Below are 22188 nucleotides of genomic sequence, written 5' to 3' on the forward strand. Positions count from 1 at the left end.
GCTACTATCTCAGGCCTAGGGAGGTGGCGTCCCCGGGGCACACCGCGCCTCCGCTTCCCTCCCAGGCTCTCAGCCAAGCCGCCAACGGGGAGACGTAATCGCGTGACGCCCGAGGAACGACGCGCAGCCGGGACCTGCGTCGTCTGAAACGGCTGCCACGACAACGACCTTCCTGCGGGAACGGCGGCGGCGCAGCCTCTGCCGGGGACCAGACCCCCACCGGGCGAGCCGCCCGCGCAGAGTGCTGAGTCACGGTGAGGCGGCACGGCGCGCCCGAGGGGGGCGGTCCGGCGGTCACGTGGCCAGCGCTCCCACAACAACGGCGGGCGTGCGAGCGAGCGAGCGAGCGAGCCGGCGAGCCGGGCGAGCGACGACGCCCCGGCGCGGCCAGGGGACCCCCCCGCGCCAGCTCCGCGGCCGGGTTTTCCCGCGGCCGGTGGGCGGGGCCTGGGCGCGCGCGCGCGCTGGCGCGGTGGGCGCGCGGAATTTGCGCGCCCTGCTGGGTGTCCCCCAAGACCCAGAGAGGTTCGGGTGCGCCTGGGATCGTGGCGGAGGGAGGGGAGAGCTGGTTCTGCAAGCTGGGAGCTTTCTCTCCCTTTCGCATCCCCGCCTTCTCCTCCGGGGACTCGCGGCCGGCTGAAAACGACGCTCCCCAGCTGAAACCCTGCCGGCCGGTATTCCGCACGGTGCAAGCCTGCAGACGTGCAGGTGCAAAGAAATGCACACGGGCCGAAGGGAGCCGCTGGCCGAACGTTGATTTCCCGGTGGTGCCTCTTTTTCTTTTTGAGCACAGCTAAAGGCGCTGCCGGGGAGAATGACTTAAAATTTGGCACGTCTCTCCAGTGGCGCCACCGTGTCTGTGCCTAAGTTATGGTTCGGAGCTCTGAGACCCTCGCATGCGGGGTGAATGATCAAAATTCAGACATAGGGCTAGAGAGCTTCCCTAAGCGATGGTGAACCCCAGTCCAGTGCAGGCCAACTCAGATCACCGAGTAAATCCCCAGTACGTTCGGGATCGCGTTGGAATTTGACTATGTTAGAACTTGTAGGTTACTGAACCGCGCAGATCTGCTTCCTCCTGACACTTGAGTTGACATTCTCCCTGGAGACCACTTCATGGTCTCTCTGTGAGAAAACAGCAGGTGTGTGGAGAAAGCACTTTCTAATGTGTAAACAAGTCTACACCAGCTCTTTCAACGAAGTGGAGTGCGGGCCGCATGTCAAACTTTTCAGAAGCCACCTTAAAGATCTGAAAAGAAACTGGGGGAGCAACGTAAATAATGTGCTATTTATTTTAACCAAACATCTGAAATCTATTAGGTCAACATGTAATTAATATTTAGCGAGATATTTTTATTTTTGTAGTAAGTCTTCGAATCTAGTCTCAGGGTCACTAAATTTTCATCGGAGGATTTAATTTGCATTTCGATTCCATAAAAATGTACAGTTGAAAATTCAGTAAGTTCACATTCCGAACTTGTTCCTGATTTATGCGTAAGTGTCCCTGTTACCAAGTGAAAGATGAAATGTTGGCGGGTTAGTTGTCTTCCTCTATCCCAGGCTGGCCTCAAGTCTGTGGTAGTTCAGTCACAACCGGGTTAGTTGTCTTCCTCTATCCCAGGCTGGCCTCAAGTCTGTGGTAGTTCAGTCACAACTTCAGACGGGGAGGTTTACAGACATGAGACACAACTGCCAGCTGAAACCCATTTGAAACATATTGAGAACAATTAAGTTTAATACAACTAAAAATCCACTTTTTAGAGTCCTGTCAGTGGCACTCCCAATGCTTAATAACCACTCGAGGCCAGTGGCTATTGTGCTGAATCATGCAGGTGTATGAAAATGTGGGGTGAGACTTTGAGAATAACCAAATGATCATTGGGATAGTTTACATGCAGGTGAAACAGCTCCCCCCCACCACTCCCATACCAGCTCATTCCAGAGAAACTAACACTTATTAAGCACCAGTCTATATCGAGTACTCTTCTAGAAGTACAACACACACACACACTTCATCTCTACTCCAAAGAAAGCCGCTACCTAACATATATAGTGTATACGCAGAGGTGTCTACAAATTCAGGCACAATACAGAGTAACCCGGACGCAAAGGAGTGTGTCAGCTGGAGAATCTCAGTCATGCAGACAAAAAAGGAAGAATGAACGGAGGACCAGAGCATAGTAGTTAAGGACTATCCATACACATGAAGGGTCGGGGTTAGTGAGCAGCGGAGGTTGAGTGAGTGGGGGAAAGTTTGACTGAGTTTTTTATTATTATTATTTCAGCTATGTGTTAGAGATAGACACCGTTGTCTGTCTCCTCAGTTTTAGATCTCATCTAACCTATGCGCATGCCCACTCACATACATCCCACTGTGGAAATCACAGCCATACCTCCAATATCCATGGCCTCAAGCTCTTTGATGGGCCCATTCAATATAAAGGCAGTGAGAAATATTCTTATCATGCTTTCATTGATCGGTGTTTATTAAATGTGATTAGTGTTTATTAAATATTAACTCTAAGACAAGTGTAGAAATTCATACCTATAATTCCAGAACTCAGGAGGGTGAGCCAAGATGAACTCCAGGCAGTCAAAGCCAGGTCAGGTTACATAGTGAGATCTTGTCTCTAAATAAGTACATAATAAAAATGTAACTACAGTCAAGGAGAAAGAGTGTAATAAATGTTTTCTGCCCTCTGTCCATGAATGGATCATCTAGTTACTGCATATTTTTATCCAGTTGCAAAACATTAATCGAACAATTATTCCAGTGCAAGGTGCCACCTTACCTTCATTCCCACCAAATCCAGTTCCTAGTGCCTATCTATAGAAGGTATGGTAGAGCTCTCCTGAGCACTTTCTGACCGGTGCTGGATCAATCTTAGGTTCTGATGGTGGGGGAACTTCTGAAGACAACTCCCCACACTGCCCACTTGGACATAGTCACAAGACTCTTCTGCATAATAAATGATGTTTGTGCCAACCAGATCCGTTGGCAAATAGTTAACTTAGAGGATTTGCAATGATTGCATACATACGCCAAACCCCTTTGTAGACACATGAATTCATGTAAATAACCAGCAGTCAACTCCATGTACATCCATGCCATGTGGAGTTGTACAACACCCACTAAAAAGTATTACTCGAACTTTATACATAGAGTTGAGCAGGCATTTCAGCTGACTCCCGAGTTAATTTTTTTTCCATCTCTCACCGTTTTGTAAGCATGAGGCCCTTCCCACCTAAAAACTAATCTGGTCGGCTTTTCATTAATTCAAACAATCGTGCTTTTTTTTCTTTTTTTCTTTTTTCTTGACCCGGATTTTATCTCTTGGGACTAAGACTTCCCTGTCCTTATTCGCCGCTAGCCAGGCCACCCGCGGACGCCCACGGCCTCAGCCCCGCCCCCGCGCCCAGGCCCCGCCCCCGCCCCGCCGCTTCGGTCCCCGCCCCTCCCCGGTCGCAGCCTATAAAATCCGGAGCCCGGCGCGCGGAGCGGCAGGCGAGTCACTGGGCATGCTCGGTGCTAGCGCAGCTTCGGGTCGCAAGTAGGAAGCCCGTGCACGACACCGGCGGCGCCGAGTGGAGCGCTGCCGCGGCGGCCTGGGCCGCAGGGCCGGCGTGGGAGCGCGAGGCCGGGCGGCGGCGAGAGACCGCGTCCCGGGCTGTCACCCGCGCGGCGGGGTCCGAGCCGGAGCGGGAACGGACGGGACGCCCGCCGCGCGGCCCGAGGGCGCCCCCAGGGCGGAGCTGCGGCCGGGAGGAGGAGGAGGAGGACTCGGCCATGGGGCTGCTGTCCCAGGGCTCGCCGCTGAGCTGGGAAGAGACCCAGCGGCACGCCGACCACGTGCGGCGGCACGGCATCCTCCAGTTCCTGCACATCTACCACGCCGTCAAGGACCGGCACAAGGACGTGCTCAAATGGGGTGACGAGGTGAGCCCGCGCGCCTTTGTTCGGCCAGGCCGCCCGCGGCCCCGTCGCTGGCCGGGCTCGGCGCTGCGCCTCGGGCTCATTCATTCACGTCCGGACGAAAGCGGCTCGGGTGCTGGGAGGGCCTGAGCGGGGAAGTGTGTGTGTGTCTGTCTGTGTGTCTGTCTGTGTGTCTGTGTGTCTGTCTGCCTCCCGCCGTCCCGTCACACAATTCGCCTTGGAGATAAGTGTGAACGGGACTGACTCGCCCTGGTTGGCATGCTATCACGTTTCATTTCTCCAGGGTGTTTGCTTCGGCCCTCCACCATCTAGGTTCTTTTAAGCGGCTGTCACATCTCACACCTGTCCACAAACTTCGGTTAGAAATTTAAACAAATACATTACTACATCTAAGGGCTTGGGGCTACCTCCCTACACGGAAGACCCAACTATCCCGTTTAACTGTGAAGGCTTACAACTCAAAGGTTAGGTGAGACCGGTTAGATCCTGCCGCTAAGCATTACCAGTCAGTGCTGGATGAAATCGGCATGATCTCTGGGACCTGTTTGTTGAAGTCATCTGAAATTGGCAACGCTAAAGCTGTTACTTAGTTTTATGTACTCCCTGCTTTTAAAAAACACCTTGATATAAGATAATAAAGTTAACTGACCCCTTGAAGAGTCTGTCCCTTTGTTGTGTGGGTTTGGCATTTACCATAGATAGGGTGCCACTCCTATAATAATAGTATTATCACCCTTGGGCTAAGTTTCAAAGTGTTACTGCACCAGCATGGGATATCTTCCTGCAAAAAGTTAGTTTTTCTGTATCTAATGTGGGTAGATGACTGCTATCTGCAGCTGGAAGAATTGTGCTGGGACTAGGGAAATATAAGGACTAATAATTCACATTTCTACAAAAATTGTGTATCGTTCTTTCCAGGAAAGGGACACACAACATGTTGGGCAGTTCTCCAGTTTTAGTCTAAAGTTTGTTGTCTGTTTACAACGTCTGACAGTTAGTTATGCGTTTGTGTTTTGTGGGTCATTTACAGGGCAGGGACATGCTTCTCAATCACTTGTTTTTCCTAGGGCCTAACCATGTGCCTGGTATGGTTGGCAGCAGGTCATTGTGGCATCCTTTAAAGTTCTCTTGGAACTTAACCATGTTTGAGCAATCAAAAATTTACTTTTGCATCCTTTGACGTTTAACTGGGACTCTATACTCCATAAAAAGAAAAGGAAGGCCGTTAATGTCTTTGTAACTGTTGCAGGGAGAACTGCGTCCACAGGAGATGTTCCCTGCGGTTGAAGCACAGCTGTTCACTCCAGAGTCTCCTCCTTGCCTTTTCTCTAACCAGGAAACCACCTGGATCCTTTTCTCTTTAAAAAATAAATAAATAAATAAAATGCTCCCCCTGTTGGCAAGAAGCGCATGTACAACTACGTGTTTCAAGTGACTTGTCCTTGCTGAGTCAAGAGCTGTAGAGTAGGACCTCAAGTGACAGGCTCTGGTGGCTCCAGTGTTGGCATAGGTTTGCCTTCCTCCCCACAAACAACAGAGGGGAGCAGAGAAGCCTGGCAATCCTGTGCACTTGTCTTCTGTCTGTTTAGGCCCAGCATTCCAGCCAGTTAACACTTGGCTTTTTAAAGAGATTTCTTCTGTGTAGCTCTGGCTGTCCTGGAATTCACTCTGTAGATCAAGCTGGCCTTGAACTGGGAGATCTGCCTGCCTCTGCCTCCCGAGTACTGGGATTAAAGGCGTGCTCTGCCTCCTGAGTACTGGGGTTAAAGGCATGGTCTGCCACCACCTAGCCAGTGAACACTTCTTGAAAAGAGGATATTAGGCAGGTCTGTTGAGACATTAGACTTCAGAGGTGTAATCTTCTAATAAGTTGCCTGGCTAAAATGGCTCCTACTTTAAATGATGTCAAGGATGTTCTGTGAAAACGTTGTGGCTGCTGAAACTACATTCCCAAATTTCTTTTTGCAAATATCCTGTCATAAGTGACATAAGCTGACAAGCCGAATTTTCTCCAGCCTTCCAGTGTTGAGAGTTTACTAGGAAATAGCCTGACACCGGAAGAATTAGAACTGCGAAAAGTTCCTAGATGATAAACAGGAAAAGTCCCTACCCTGCTGTCACTCCTGAAAGGGCACTTCAGTGGACCATTGGTCTCCTCCTCCAGGAGGTTCACTCTCCTGCCTTTGCCTTTGGAGTACAGATACTGAACCTCCCCTTCCACATTTCTTCTGGCAGTCTCATGCTGAAGTTTTTGTTGATTTCAGCCTATGTACAAGAGCTAGAAGTCTGTACAAGTCCTTGTGCACAGTGGGGACTTCCTGTTGCACACCCTGAAGAATTGTCTGAAGGCTGGCCAGTTTCTTACAGATACAAGTGGAGAAAGGTGTGCTGAGTGCTCTGGGCCCTGGAGATGAGATAGTCCTGCTGTATAGAAGTGTTTTAGATGTGATACATTGCACTGGATAGTCGTGACACCAAATACTACTTTACAACTGCAGTTTTCAACCTGTGGGTCATGACCCCTTTGGTGATCACATGTCAGATATACATATCAGATTTATGCTTCATAACAGTAGCAAAATTACAGTTATGAAGTAGCAATGAAATAATTTTATGGTTGGAGGGTCACCACAACATGAGGAGCTGTGTTAAAGGGTCGCAGCGTTAGGAGGGTTGAGAACCACTGCTTTACAAGGTTTGATGTTGCATCTGTCCAGCCTTGGACTTAGTTGGAAAAAACCAGAAAGAACTGCAGCCAAACCTTAGAACTGGTCATGGTTGTGTTTGGAAGAGAGCCTGCCACTTCAGAAATATGCGGCTCTGTGTATGAGGACAGTGTTTATATCTCCACATGAGAAAGAACCTTGTATTTAGTGTTTGCCAAACTGAGTTGGATCTTGAACCTGCTTGCTTTACTTTCTCTCATTTCTTCAAGCTTTTACAGTTCAAGTACATACAGTTTGGAGATATATAAATAAATAAATATATATATATATATATATTTATTTATTTTTATATTTGGTGATTTGTTGTTTGTTTTTAGTCTGTTGCCCTTGGAAGCATGGCTGGCTTTGCTATTTTGTTTTTCTTCCTGCATATGCCTATTTCACCTTTAATATGGCCAGTCTTAGTTCTCGCCAGCATTTGTTATGCTGTTTTTTTGGGAAATGGAAGTTTGAACTTGAAGAACAGGTACAGGTTTTGTTTATAGCTCAGTTCGTGTATGTTGATGGAGGAAGCTGGGCATGGTGGCACACGCTATCAACCCCCAGCATTCAGTAGGCCTAGGCAGTCAGGTCTCTGTGAGGTCAGCCTGGTCTATGTAGTGAGTTTCAAGACAGCTAGGGCTGCATAGAGAGACCCTGTCTCATAGAAAGTAACAAATACCAATGCAGGGCTAGGGACACAATTCAATCAGGAAGTTCTTTCCTAGCATGCACAGGGAACTTGTTTCCAATCTCCACCATTCCCAGAAAATAATGGGAATTTATTGATCTGGGAAATCTAAAATGCATAAAGCAATAACTTCTTTTTAATGTTACTGTCAGCTGTGTGTACAGCCTTGTCTGTTACTTAGTAGCAGAATTGAAACCTGATTCTAAAGTTTGGCGTGTTATCAAATCTCCTTTTACAGCACTCAAACTAGGCAGGTTATGGAGCTGTCTGTCAGGATCTATAAAAGATGTCATGATGTGCAGGGAGCAAGTGAAGTTCTGAGTGAACACGTATTGTTTGACTTGAGTCATGTCAAGGACCAAGACCTCAGACTCAGTGGGAAATTGGCAAAGCCTTCCTCTGGTCTGAGTGAACATTGATGGTGTGTGCAAGTAGAGTGTTTTTACATCCTGAGACTGCTCACCTACAGAGAACTCCTACAAGACTAGCTAATCCCCCCCACCTGCAGAGACCTCTTACAAGACTAGCTAATCTACACACACACACACACACACACACACACACACACACACACACACACACACGTGCTCACCTACAGAGACCTCCTGTAGTGTAGCTAATCCCCACCCCCACCCCCACGCTGTACTTAAGAAACACATGGAGGTTCCTGGTTGTTGCTGTAGTTGGTGCTGCACCATCAGCAAGCACAGCCTACCTGACCTCAACTTTTCTGTACTTGTATCTGTGTGTCTGTCCTTTCTTCATCTCTGCCCCAAATGATGAGACCTTTCTTAAATAATATGCATTAATAAAAATGTTAAACAGTAAAAAGTTTTAATGCACAAAAAGAAAGCAATCATTTTCATATTTTTAACCAATACAGTAGTTCTTAAAGATATGTTTTCCCCAAACCTGGTTGTTCCAAGTTTTCTTCTTTATCTCAAGGACACTACCTGAACTCTATATCCCCAGCCCTTTTAAAAATTTTGAAACAGGCAGGCCTTGAACTTGTGATCTTCTTGTTTCAGTCTTCCAGGTAGCTAGGGTTATAGGCTTGTACCGCCAAGCCTCACTTTATATCTCATTTAAGTAACCATAGTCATTGTGGGTGAGACATTCCATATGTTTGTTTTTTGTTTTGTTTTGTTTTTGCAACCAGATCTGTTCCATTAGCTTAGTATATTATGCTGAAATTTTAAAATGGCTCGACAGTTAAGAGCACTTGTTACTTTACCAGAGAACCCAGATTCTATTACCAGTACCCACATGGCCTCTCACAGCCATCTGTAACCCCAGTCCCAGAGGATACAGCATCCTCTTCAGAACACTGAGGGTACTACACTCAAGTGGTACACATACATACACATTCACAAAATAGGATGATAATAATAAAATAGCTTTCAGAATCTCAATTTATTTCAGAACTCAATAGTATTTTAGAACAATGTTTATTGATTTACTAAAATATACTGTTGAACACAACTCATTTTTTTCTTTTTTGAATTTTATTTATCTTAAACTTTATCATTAAAAAAATGTTGCATATAAAAGAAAAATCATAGACCAAAATTAGACCAGACCCAAAGACCCAACAAGCTTCTGTTCTGTTAGAATAGTGTCACCACTCTAGAGAAGGTGGGACCTGGGAGAATGGAGCTGATTAATGAGGTGGACAAAAGTCTCATGCAATAGCCAACTTTATTCAGAGCCTCAGACAGTTTATACTCTGAGGGTTAAGAAATCACAAGAGTAAAGTGTCCAATCACAAGAATAAGCCACACATGGCAAAACCCAAAACAAAGCATGTTTTCCATAGAGCCATAGAAAGGATAGTTTGAACAGTTAATTGAGTAACATTAGCAAGCAATAATGAGCGCTCTGAAGTCAACTCACTCCTGTCCAATGTACATAGGAGGAGCATGCAAACACATTCCAAGAACAGTTCCATGTGTTGAAGAAACTGAGGTCACAAGACTCTTGTTTCCTTAGAGTTTTCTCACAAGCAATCAGAAGTCTCTCACATAACTCCATTCTTGGGCTATGTTCTGACAGAATAGCTTTCTAGAACAAACTGAAATTTCATGTTGGATTTTGTACTTTGACATTTGAATGAATGAGAGAGAGAGAGAGTGTGTGTGTGTGTGTGTGTGTGTGTGTGTGTGTGTGTGTGTGTATCCACTACCAAAAATGAATAGAAGTAGAAAAGAGATTAGTTTTATATCCTTTCATAATTTGTGTGCATTACCTTCATTCTGTCCTTCCTTATCTCTTAATGTTTATTTAGCTTTTTTTGTTCTCTTTCCTATATATTATACTGTACACACATGTACATTTGTTTACATATATTGGCTAGATTCCAAATATAAGAGAGACTGTGAGAGGTTTTTTTCTTTCTGGGATTGTACATTCTGAGTCCATCCGTTTTCCTGCAAGTTATGTGATCACATTTTTCTTGAGAGCTAAATTGTGTGCGCACGTGTGTGTGTGTGTGTGTGTGTATGTGTGTACACATACACTATATGGATGCCAAATTTTCATTATCCATTTACCTGCTGATGGACAACTAGGTTGATTCCAATTCCTTTCTGTAATGGATAAGGCAACGATAAACAGGGGGTGCAAATATCTCTAGGGTAGAGTATGAGTTCTACGGGTAAACGCCCAGGAGTGATATACCTGGGTCATGGTGTTTCTATTTTTAATTTTTTGAGAAATCTTCAAACTGATTTCCATAATGGCTGTATTAATTTTCAGCCCCTGCCAACAGTGAATAAGGTTTCCTTTCTCTCCATATCCTCTCCAACATTTGTTGTGATTTATTAATGATAGCTATTCTGAATGGGGTGAGGTGGTATCTCAGAGTAGGTTTAATTTGCATTTTCCTGATTGCTGGGGGTATTGAACAGTTTTAAAATAGTTATTGACTATTTGTGTTTTATTTTTGAACACCGTCTGTTTAGTTCATTTGTCCATTCACTGAATGACAGTTTTATTTCCTTGGTATTTAATTTTTGCAATTTTTGTAAACTCTGAATATTAAGTTCTTGTCTGAAGTGAAAATAGTTCATTTCTTTTTTTTTATTTTTAATATTTATTTATTATTTATACAGTGTTCTGTCTGCATGTGTCCCTGCAGGCCATAAGAGGGCACCAGATATCATTACAGCTTGTTGTGAGCCACCATGTGGTTTCTGGGAATTAAACTCAGGACCTTTGGAAGAACAGTCTGTGCTCTTAACCACTGAGCCATCTCTCCAGCCCCAGTTCATTTCTTAATAGGCATTACAAAAATTCTAGTTTTCTCTCTCACTCCATTCCCTCACTCCATATATATATGGAATGAGGGATTCCATAGGAAAGGAAGGCAGCTTGTGTATTGTGTGTGTGCATACCTATGTGTTTGTTTATGCTGAATGTTGCTCCAGTGTTTGTTGAAGGACTAGCCTTCCTTCACTTCCAGAGGTGTACTTTCTCACTGTTAGATGTCGTTTTAGTTCTGTATTTGTTACACTGTCCCTTGATCTGTGTTTGTGCTGATAACATTTTCCTTTAATTTCTGTAGAGAATGAAGTCAAGAAATACCATCTGTTTGTTTCTTAGTTTAAATTGTTCTACATACATTGATTTTCTATGAGTTTTACAGCCAGGTAGACAGTTTGTATAAAAAAATAAATAAACCCTCATGAGATTTTGATCTCATTAGGACTCTGTTGAGTACACATACCAGTTTGAGAGTTGGTACCTAAGCAATATTGAATCTTCTTTCTCACAAAGACGTACTTCTCTCTTCTTTACATCTTCAGTTTCTCTCAGTGGTGTTTTATACTTTTTGATGTATTGGTTTTGCACATACAAGACCAGATACACTTACTGGTTTCTGAATTTGTCTTTTATCCTGCACCCTTACTAAATTCACCCTTTTGAACACATTGAATTATAATTAGTGTGGTTCTGACAGTTGCTTTTGATGTTTCAGGTCACCTGCCATAGGTTAGCCCCAATCCTCATTTTGCATATGCTTCCATGTTTTGAATGCCTTCCATGCTTGTGAATTTTACCTAGTTAGGTGCTTGGTGTTTACATATTCTTATATGCATCCATTATACTTCTGGAATATAATTATTTAGACTGAGGATCTTTTAAAGGAGTTGTTTTTAATAGCTAATGAGTAGCTCCAGAAAAATCTGCATACTTATGCATCCTCAACCTAGTACCTCTGAATTAGGATTTGGTTAGAGTCCAAATACCTGTGTCACTTTGGGTACTTCTACATAACATGACTTAGTGAATTCTTGAGGAGGCTATGCAGACCTCTGAGGGCTTTTCTTGTTTGTTAGGGTTTTATGTTACTTTTTGTTTGAGTAAGAGTAGGAAATGGAAGCCTCCCCACTTTGTTATCCTTACAGCTCCGTTCTCCTTTGTCTATACTCTGTCCAAGCCAGCTGGCTTCCTGGTTCTAAGAACTCAATAACCAAGATTCAGCTGAGTTTTTCTTGTTTATTTTGTGGTGCCAGAGATTCCAGTCAGGGCTTTGTGCATTCTGGGCAAGTGCTTTTAATACCTTTTAACTGTTTTAGAATGTTCTAAATGCCATATAAATTTTGAAAATCATGGAATGCACACAACAAATTTTAATTCTTCTAGGTCATCTGATAATAACCTGAAAAATGAGTTAGTAAGGGTTCATAGAGAAGACAGGCTCACACTCAAGCATGTCGTATTTGCTAGCAGAGGTTTTTGTTTGTATGCTTTTAGGTTTTGTTGAACATTTGTTTTGTAGCAAACTCAGAGTCCTCACACATGTGAGCAAGAGCTCTTCTTCCCTAAGAGTTTTTTTTTTTTTTTTTTTTTTTTTTTTTTGATACATCATAGTAAGTAACCAGAAGTCCTGGTCTGTCCTAGGAGAGTTTGTGGTCCTACTCTGTTGGACTGTCTTGTAGTGCTTTGTATTTAGATTGCATGTCTGTGTGGTCAGGATTTTATAATTTAACTAATTTCCACAATAAGATTATAAAAAGTACCCTGAGGCTGAGCGGTGGTACACATGCCTTTAATTCCAGCATTCGGGAGGCAGATCTCTGTGAGTTTGAGGCCAGCCTGGTCTACAGAGCGAGATCCAGGACAGGCACCAAAGCTACACAGAGAAACCCTGTCTTTTCAACAACAACAACAAAAAAAAACCTAACAGAAGTACCCCAAAGACACATGTTCCAGAAGACACAGATGTCCATTCACATCCACCATCATCTTTGTAGTCCTGCAATATCCTTTTAGGATTGTTAAGTTCTTTGTTTCTTTCTTTTTTTTTTTATTTTTTATTTTTTATTTCTTTATTATGTATACAGTGTTCTATCTGCACAGCCAGAAGAGGGAGCCAGATCTCATTACAGAAGGTTGTGAGCCACCATGTGGTTGCTGGGAATTGAACTCAGGACGTCAGGAAGAGCAGTCAGTGCTCTTAACCTCTGAGCCATCTCTTCAGCCCCAAGTCCTTTGTTTCTAAAAGGCATGCTGATTGAGCAGAAACTATAAAATAAGGGACTCCTGAATATTTTCTGTGAAACTCTTAGAAACCATTAAAAATCTGAGGTGTAGATTGGGGAAATGGCTCCATTAATAAAGTGCTTGCCACAGAGTGTGAAGACCTGAGTTCGAATCCCAGGACCCATGTAAAAGCCAGCTGTAAAAGTTCAAGCATCTGTAATCTCAGCGCTCTTACAAAGACGTGGGAGGTAAAGACAGGACAATCCCTGGAAGGTCGTGGGCCAGTTAGCCTGATATACACAGTAGAAAAAGGGCAGACTGTCTCAAACACACTGGAAAACAAGGACCGACACACGAATGTGCACCCGTACGTGTACATGTTGCACACAACAAAACTGGGATATGATTTTTATCTCATTGAAATTAACGACAGGAGTTAGAGCATCACGGAGCTGGCAAGGGTCCATGTATCTGTGAAATCAGCCACACTTCTCTAAGTGTTGAAGATACTTAAAAAAGCAGTGACTGTAGAGCTTGGAAAGTTAAAAAATAAATCCTCATGGAGGTTATTCTCTGAGAACTGCAAGCCTCAGACATCTAAAGGGGAATTAAAAGCTACTTTATTGCTGGTGGACCAAAAGTTAGCTATGTCTATCTAGGGCTTAGGATCCGTTAACCCTTCTAGTCAAGTAGAATAAGAACCAGGAAGTAAATAGTCCTGAAAATACTTAAGTTCATGCACTTCACTCCCAGCTCCTACCAAGAGATGACTTATTCTGTACTCTGTTCTGAAGAGCTTGGTTGTCTAATTGCTTGGCTTAGAATAAACTATGGAAAATGGATTGAGGTAACAAAGAGCAGGAGTCAATTGGCCACCCCTGTAATTCCAAGTGACTTGGTTCATTATAACTAAAAAATGAAATTGCCTGAAGAAGTCTGTAGAACTAATAAAAAGTGCCTTCCTGCTAACAGAAGAGAGCAATTGTCGGTTTCAGAGTCCCACTCACGTATGGGGAGGTTTGTAAGCCTGTATTCTAAAGAGGCAACCTTGAGCACCAAGACTGCATTTAGGTAAAGGGTGCTTCTGGGAAAACAGTGGGTAAGGCAGTGTATCTGTTGCAGTGAGTGGCCACTTTAGGAGGGGTCAGTGTGTGGGGCCTGCAAAGGTCCCCTGAAGAAGTGACACAGGAGTGTTCCGGCAGACCCGGTGTGGTTACTGGAGAAGCAGAAAGGCAAGTGTGCCTGCAACATGGTGGGAGGGGTTGGATGGAGGATGCCAGTTGGCCTAATGCTCCTGGGAGGGTGTTGGGGAATTTGCTGTGAGCCCTTGAATAGTTTGGAACAGGGGAATGATCGATCTGTGCAGTGAAGGGCGCTGGGTCAGCCTAGTTGCACATTTTGTAACTTTCAGTTAAATAAGACCAGACCTAAAAGAAAATTCCAAGTAAAACAGTATTTTTGTCACCTGAATGAGATATTCCTGTATTTCTTTTCTCTGTTGCAATAAATACATATTCTCTAGTATTAATCATATCTACTGTACATAGTAGGAAGTTTTCCTGTGTCCTGGCCTGTCAGTGGTCAGGACAAATCTCTCCCACTTACATCCCCCAAGTAAACACACAGAGGCTTATATTAATTATAACTGCTTGGCCACTAGCTCAGGCTTATTACTGACTAGCTCTTACACTTAAATTAACCCATAATTCTTATCTGTGTTTAGCCACATGGCTTGGTACCTTTTCTCAGTTCTGCCTTGCCATCCTGCTTCCTCTGTTTCTGGCTGGTGACTCCTGACTCAGCCCTTCCTCTTCCCAGAATTCTCTTTGTCTACTTCCTGCCAGACTACTGGCCAATCAACATTTTATTTATCAGCAAATTAAAGCAACACCATATTCACAGCGTACAGAACAACATCCCACAGCATTTCCCCCTTTTCTGTCTAATCAAAATGGAAGGTTTTAACTTTAACATAGTAAAATTACTTATAACAAGACAGTTATCAAGCAAGAATTAGTTATAATATCTAGTCTATTTATATTTGGCAAAATTAAAGAAAACATTCTATCTATCCTACATTTGTGAGTCTAAAGTTTTATATCTAATTTATCTTTTATCATAACCAACAACTACATCAAAGACCCCAGAAGGATATATTACCTAAGTGAACAGAAAATGCATTGTAAGCAACTTCTAAAATTTTGGAAATAATAGCTGCCTGCCTGGACAGTCATCCAAAGTCTTCTGTAACTTTGGGGCATCCATTTTCAGCCTATAGGCCTAGAGTCTTAGATCTTTCAGTTGCTTCTCTTTGTGTCCTGTAGAATGTCTGTCAGTTTCTTCTGTGAAGCAGGAACCTGAAGGACCATCTCGCCTTGCAAAGTTCAGTGGTCACTTTCCTATGTGACCTGCATGTCCAATCAATATAATATTTTGTCAAGCAGTCCAGGCAAGAACAGTATCTTGCCCAAATGGCTATTTTTGCCAAGAAGATAAACTCCATATGGAGTGTCTTCAACACCCATCTCCCTCTTTGAAGTAAATCAGTGCTACCAGGAACAGACTTGTCTCACTATACAGAAAGTCTAAGTTTTTAAAACGTTTTAAATGCCATATTCTGTAGGTCTTTGAAGTATTTGGAGATTACCTAACTAACTGAAATATATCTATGTATACCTAGAAAACTTAACTAACATGACTATAAGTTTGACTACCATAGAAGACTAATAATCTGTATTTCTTAATTATTACAATCTAAATGAGTTACATAAACATAATATCTTAAATGAGAGTAGAAATATATATATACAGTATAACAAAATTAACTTTGAATTTGTAGTAAACTAAAATCTATAGCAATGTAAAACATTTTTAAAAAAGTTGCTCTTTAAAAGTAGATTCAATAATCTACCCTTTCATCCTATCATATCTATATCCTATTCTTTTTTCTTTTAGAAAGATACTATGACCAATAACAATTTGTAACCAATCTTTAACAAAGACAAATATCCATAATCCATTTTTTGGGAATGTGGGCGTAGTTTTTTATTCTACTTCCTCCTGTTTGAGGGCACTGGCAATCTTGGGGGGAATCCTGAGAAAATTCCAGACAATGTTCAAATCCAGGGAAGACTGGCTATATCCTTTGTTGATAGATACCATCTGTTAAGATTCAGGAGGTCTGGCTTGATCAAATCTGATCTATCTTAACCTGGAACAAATCCATAGCCTCTTGCTTCCTGTGGAAACAAAAGCAGAGCCTCATTTCCAAAGCAACATATCCTTAGATCTGAGTTTTGAACTCAAAATACATATATATATATATATATATATATATATATATATATATATATATATATCAGTAGCCTTTACAATCAAATGTCTCTCTGCAGTTAAAAATTCCAAAGACAACACAATCCAGATTCTCTGTGGCTTATTTTTTATATTACTTTTACTGCCTCTTTAAAGACTTTATTTTTTTTAAAACTTTTTATTTCTTTATGTAACTGTCTATATTCATTTTCCTCTCTCTTTCAAGCCTACGTACATTTTTACACACACTATAAACTGTTTAGAGTTTATCTCATCTGAATCTGTCTTATTGTGAATCTATTGCTTTAAATTACAGCAGCTAGTACTGAAATGGCAGCTTCGGCTGCTGGCTCCACCCACCTCAGCTTTCCAACATGGTGGAACTACATTTACCTCCAGCTCTGTGGGAACCATGCTCATCACTGACTCTGTGAAGCAGTGGGCTTATTCCATCCAGCAGCGTGTAGCCCAAAAGCCTTTTCTTTCTTTCTTTCTTTCTTTCTTTCTTTCTTTCTTTCTTTCTTTCTTTCTTTCTTTCTTTCTTTCTTTCTTTCTTTCTTTCTTCTTTCTTTCTTTCTTTCTTTCTTTCTTTCTTTCTTTCTTTCTTTCTTTCTTTCTTTCTTTCTTTCTTTCTTTCTTTCTTTCTTTCCTTCCTTCCTTCCTTCCTTCCTTCCTTCCTTCCTTCCTTCCTTCTTTCTTTCTTTCTTTCTCTTTCTTTCTCTTTCTTTCTTTTCTTCTTTCCTTCCTTCCTTCCTTCCTTTCTTTCTTTCTTTCTTTCTTTTTGGTCTGTACTAGCAAAAACTATATCCACCATGCACTATGCTGTATAGCTTGCAGACGCCACTGTATACAGTGGCAGGAATCCACCATGCTGCACTCAAGCCTATATGCCATGAACCCTCCATACTGTAGCTCAAATCCACACTCCACAGCATCTGTGTACCGTGGCATCTCTTTATCTTGACTCACATGAGACATGAAGTAGAAAGCTGTTTTTGACTCCATTATTGTGTGTTTAGAAGTCCTTTTTAGGGCTGGAGAGATGGCTCAGAGGTTAAGAGCACTGACTGCTCTCCCAGAGATCCTGAGTTCAATTCCCAGCAACCACATGGTGGCTCACAATCATCTGTAATGAGATCTGGTGCCCTCTTCTGGCCTGCAGTCATACATGCTGTATACATAATAAATAAATTAATTTTAAAAAAGTCAGATTTTGCCTTTAAAAAAAAGAAAGTCCTTTTAAAACTCTTTTAGGTCTTATGGAAATTCGAGAGCTGCTGTGGGACGGTCTGTATGTCAAATTGCTCTGATTGGTCAATAAATAAAACACTGGTTGGCCAGTGGCCAGGCAGGAAGTAGGTGGGACAAGGAAAGAGGAGAATTGTGGGAAGCGGAAGGCTGAGGTGGAGAGACACTGCAGCCGCCGCCATGACCAGCAGCATGTGAAGACGCCGGTAAGCCACCAGCCACGTGGCAAGGTATAGATTTATGGAAATGGATTAATTTAAGCTATAAGAACAGTTAGCAAGAAGCCTGCCACGGCCATACAGTTTGTAAGCTATATAAGCCTCTGTGTTTACTTGGTTGGGTCTGAGCGGCTGTGGGACTGGCGGGTGACAAAGATTTGTCCTGACTGTGGGCAAGGCGGAAAACTCTAGCTACAGAGAGCCCCATGTTGGTACACGAAATGTAGTTGGAAGGTTTCCTGTGTCCTGCCTGGCCCGCGGTCAGCACAAATCTCTCACCCACAGTTCCGTAGCCTTTTATAAAATAATCACACAAAGGCTTAATATTAATTACAGACTGTATGGCCATTAGCTCAGGCTTATTACTGACTAGCTCTTACACTTAAATTAATCCATAATTCTTATCTATGTTTAGCCATGTGGCTTGGTACCTTTTCTCAGTTCTGCCTTGTCATCTTGCTTCCTCTGTGTGTGGCTGGCAACAGCCTTCCTCTTCCCAGAATTCTCCTTGTCTGCTTGCCTGCCTATATTTCCGGCCTGGCTACTGGCCAATCACCATTACATTTATCAACCAATCAAAGCAACATATATTCACAGCATACAGAATGATATCCCATAGCAACCATGACCACCAAGATGTTGTAATCAACATTTGAAAAGCTTTATGCCCCTGCTGTAGAGCTAGGAAACAATGAGCACTGGCCTGCAGTAGTGTGTTTGGTGCCATTCTCTCTGGGGCCTGCCTGTGGAGTTGATATTATCTTCATATTACTTAAAAAAAAAAAATAAAACAAAACACCAGAAAAGCGAGGCATATGGTTCCCAGGTTTCGCAAGACGGTCTGTACTCATCACTGCTTCTCCTAGGTTATTGTCCAAGTATGCAGGAGCAATGATGGTGTGTACAGACTTCACAATAGATCAGGAGAAGAGGGGTAGAGCAAGGGACAAGTGACAAGTAGTACCACTCCTTGAGGATGGGAATGCATGGCAGAACCATAACAGAGGCAAACTTAAACATAGCGTATTTCATTATCAGATGGCCAGTAATTCTCAGTGAGATGCCTGTCCTCAGAGAATGACTCCGTTCATTGTGTACATAGTAAATTCCTCAATCAGAGCACAAAGGCTGCAAGTTGAGTGCATGACTGCAACCTTCCCAGCCAATCTGCTGGCAAGCTGGCCCTATGAAAAGGCAAAGACAGGACGAGCCCTTCCTAAGAAACTGAGGCCGAGCTAGCTTTATAGATAGGCAGCCTGTGCTGAACCAGAGACTCTTGATCTGTAGGCATGATTCAGCTTGTCTAAATGTCCCAAGTCATGTCTAAAGCAGGCTGGGATGACTCTGATGGTCAGTCTGCTGACATCAGGTACAGCTTTGGAATGGACCCTGGCACTGCTTTGTGAGCTGTGATTAACAAAGAGTATCTGTGTTCAGATTCTTAACATTTTGGAATGGCAATTCAGTGTTTGGGAGGGTGGGGGTGAGGCTGGGGGGTGTTCCTGTCATCCTGTCTCTGAGTACAGCAGGTGCTTTGGAGTTACCTGTTTCGAGTCCCTTGTCGCTTATGCATGATTTGGTTCCTAGGAACTAAACCCCCAAGTTTCTCCTGTTTCTCACAGCATTTAGGACAAGGTAAAAACGGTACAAGGGGATGTGTTTACTCACCTCTCTGAGTAAGTGAGAACACCTCTGAGTTCTCTCTCCAGTAACAGGCATGCTTCCATGCTAAAGCCGTAAAGGCCCTTGCACGTAGGAGAGTCACTGCAGAGTGCACAGCCCTCTCACTCTGGAGATGGCGACCTCACCCCCCCCCCCCTCCAGCTCTGCCTGCTTCCAGGCCGTTGATTGAAAACAGCCTCGGAGTGGGAACCAGAGTTCTCTGTGTCCTGTCCTCTACATACATGTGACTAGAACTCTGACAGGAATATAGGAGTTCATTTGTCCTTGAAATCTAGAAGCTAAAGTCTAGAGACAGAGTTGTTTTGAGGTAAATACCTACTTATATTTACAGTACTGCAAGTTATTGGTGGCCAAAGCATACTTCACATTGGTAACCTGATACATTTCCTTCCTAGGTTTGAGCAAGAAGACTAGTTAGGTTCATAAACAAGGTAGGGCTTCATACATGTCAGAAAATTTAAAATGACATGCCAAGAATTATTGCATGACTTAAAAAAAATAGCTAACATAAATTAAGAGGCCCAGAAAATGGATGTTTTATGTCATCCTTAAAGCATGAAAGAGCAGGGGCGGCAAGATGGGGCTTAGTGGATAAAGGAGGCTTGTCCTGCGCCCGGACGGCCTAAGTGTGACTTCCGGAACCCACATCGTCGGCAGAGGAAGTCAACTCCTAACCTCTATATACATAAGCATCATGACATGCCCCAAATCATAGATTAGTAAGTGTGGGAGATTGTGAACATGAGGGAGATCCACACCCATGGCTCTTTTGTGCCACTGTGAGTGTGTCCAGGTCAAAATTCTGGTATCTCTTGAGTTTCTGTCCTTTGTACAGTAATAGAAATGTTCTAGTCTGTACTATTTAGTTGACACCAGATAACTGAAATTTTACTTTATGTTAATGAAAGTCTAAATAACCATATGGAGAATGTGATCTATTTGTGTCACAATCATATTTTCTTCTTAAAGTCTTGATTTTTTCACATGGGCCTCTTCTCACTAAACTAGGCATGGGAAAAATTTCCTCTGTGGGCCAAAGTGACTCAGAGAGGTAAGTCTGCCTACAAGAGAAGTTCACTTATGCAGTGTTAAAATTGAGGTTAATAATTAATATGAGATTAATAATTAATAAAAAGACAACTCTGGAAGCTACTGTCCTGATCAAGTATACCAGATGCTGACCAAAGATCAGAGCAGGGTGAGGCCAAATTTATTTTGATTTCTAAATATCTAAATTTGCCCTAGAGTGTATTATATAATTCTGTGGCATAAATTGACATTGAAGTGTATGTGAGGGGCAAGGGGAGCTATTGTCTTACGATACATGAGATGTTTTCAGATTCCACTAAAAACCTTTTTGAGGCATGAACAATTTATTGTTTCATTTCGCCAGTTTACAGTACTACCATATTATCACAGGCAGAAAACCATAGACGTGTATACTTTGTACTCCAAAACTGCTGAACATGACCAGAAATGCAGTAGTTTTGATATTTATGATAACACTAGAGTCCACCTTAAATCAAAATCTGACCCATCTCAAAGTTTGGTGTGAAAATTTCTGTCAGGGTTTTGTCCTAGTCACTGTTGTGTTGCTTCCTGAAGAGACACTGTGACCATGGCAGCTCTTTAACTGGGGGTTTGCGGGTAGGTCCATTGTCGATCATGGTGGGCAGCATGGCCCTGGAGCAGTAGCTGAGAGCTACATCCTCATCCACCAGCCACAAGAAGAGAGTCTTAGACTTTCAGAATCTCAGAGTCCACCCCCAGTGACAGACTTCCTCCAACAAAGCCACACCTACTCCAACAAGGCCACCTCTTTCTTAATCCTTCTATTCCTTTCAAAGAGCTCCACTCCTTGGTGACTAAGCATTCAAATCATGAGTCTTTGGGGGCCGTTCTTATTCTAACCAGCACAAATTTCCCATTCAGTCTTACACTATGCTCAGCATAAATGTTCTTGGTTTTGACATTTAGATTCTCCCTACTATGGGGTGATTACAAATTGAGTAATATCATGTGGCTCTCACCTACAGGGGCTTCAAGTTTGGGTGTCAGGCTGGATGTGGAAATGGTGCTGTCTAACTTGATGGCTGAGAGTGTACCCCCAAAATAAGTTACTAATACTTTCTGTGTAAAGAATCTTTCCCGAGACCCCAGGCATGAACCCAGGGTTAAGAGTTTGTGATTTAGAGAACTATTGTGAGATGATGTCCAATGTGTGAGCTCCTGCCACATCTACTGGGAAGACAGCAGCTCCCCAGGAGTGGGTAGGGACGTAGAGCATCCTGAAGGGAAGTTGTACTTACGTAGCAGGAATGTTCTGTAGAAACTTACCTTTGTGTGGCCAGTGTCTCTTCGAAGTATTAGCTAAAGTTTAAATGATGCATCCTCTGGAAAGCCCTCTGGATCCCTAGATTTAATTAGATCCTGTTACTCTACATACATACATACTCTACACCATTCAGTTAATTTAGTTTTCTAGTGGTTTTGATTGTCTTTCTAGCTATAATGTGATAAGAGCAAAAGCTGCATCTCCCAGACTCTTCGGTGTTCCCAATACCTGCTCATCTCAGGATTTTGTTGAAGAATGAAAGAACAAAAGAAATAATGTTAGGCAGAATGGGCAGCTGGACCATGCCTTACATCTAGAAAACAGTTTCCCCACATAACAAAACATTAATGAGCATTTTGGGGAAGAACTCCAGCCACCGCTAATTAGTCATCTTTTCTCACAGAATGGCTGTGGATTGTCCAGGAGTTGATATAAGGAGAGGTCTGGGTCTCTGGGGAGTGCTGGTGCTTCTAGCAGTAGAGTCAAGAGAACTAACAGTGGGGTGCAGGAGGACTGACCCTGAACCTGGCTTCTGCCCTACACTGACCCTCTATACCTTCTAGGGTATAGAGAGTACC

At 43.0% G+C, this 22188-nt stretch overlaps 1 protein-coding gene and 1 long non-coding RNA gene across 2 annotated transcripts in view; one reads left to right on the forward strand and one right to left on the reverse strand.

The window, feature by feature from the left end:
- Positions 1-380: 380 nt before the first annotated feature.
- Positions 381-3387, reverse strand: LOC107400788 (uncharacterized). Its single transcript, XR_006074223.2, has 3 exons — positions 2793-3387; positions 2546-2630; positions 381-1696 (listed from the first exon to the last, which is right to left on the reverse strand). It is a non-coding gene; the product is annotated as an uncharacterized LOC107400788 (long non-coding RNA).
- A 115-nt stretch (positions 3388-3502) lies between these two features.
- Positions 3503-22188, forward strand: part of Gclc (glutamate-cysteine ligase catalytic subunit) — a 44729-nt gene continuing 26043 nt past the window's right edge. The window contains exon 1 of the mRNA XM_006973716.4: positions 3503-3937. Within this exon, the coding sequence (XP_006973778.1) occupies positions 3788-3937 (150 nt within the window). The 5' untranslated portion in view covers positions 3503-3787. The remainder of the gene's footprint in view (positions 3938-22188) is intronic.

Source organism: Peromyscus maniculatus, chromosome 7, assembly GCF_049852395.1.
Source record: "Peromyscus maniculatus bairdii isolate BWxNUB_F1_BW_parent chromosome 7, HU_Pman_BW_mat_3.1, whole genome shotgun sequence".
In the NCBI taxonomy this organism is placed as follows: domain Eukaryota; kingdom Metazoa; phylum Chordata; class Mammalia; order Rodentia; family Cricetidae; genus Peromyscus; species Peromyscus maniculatus.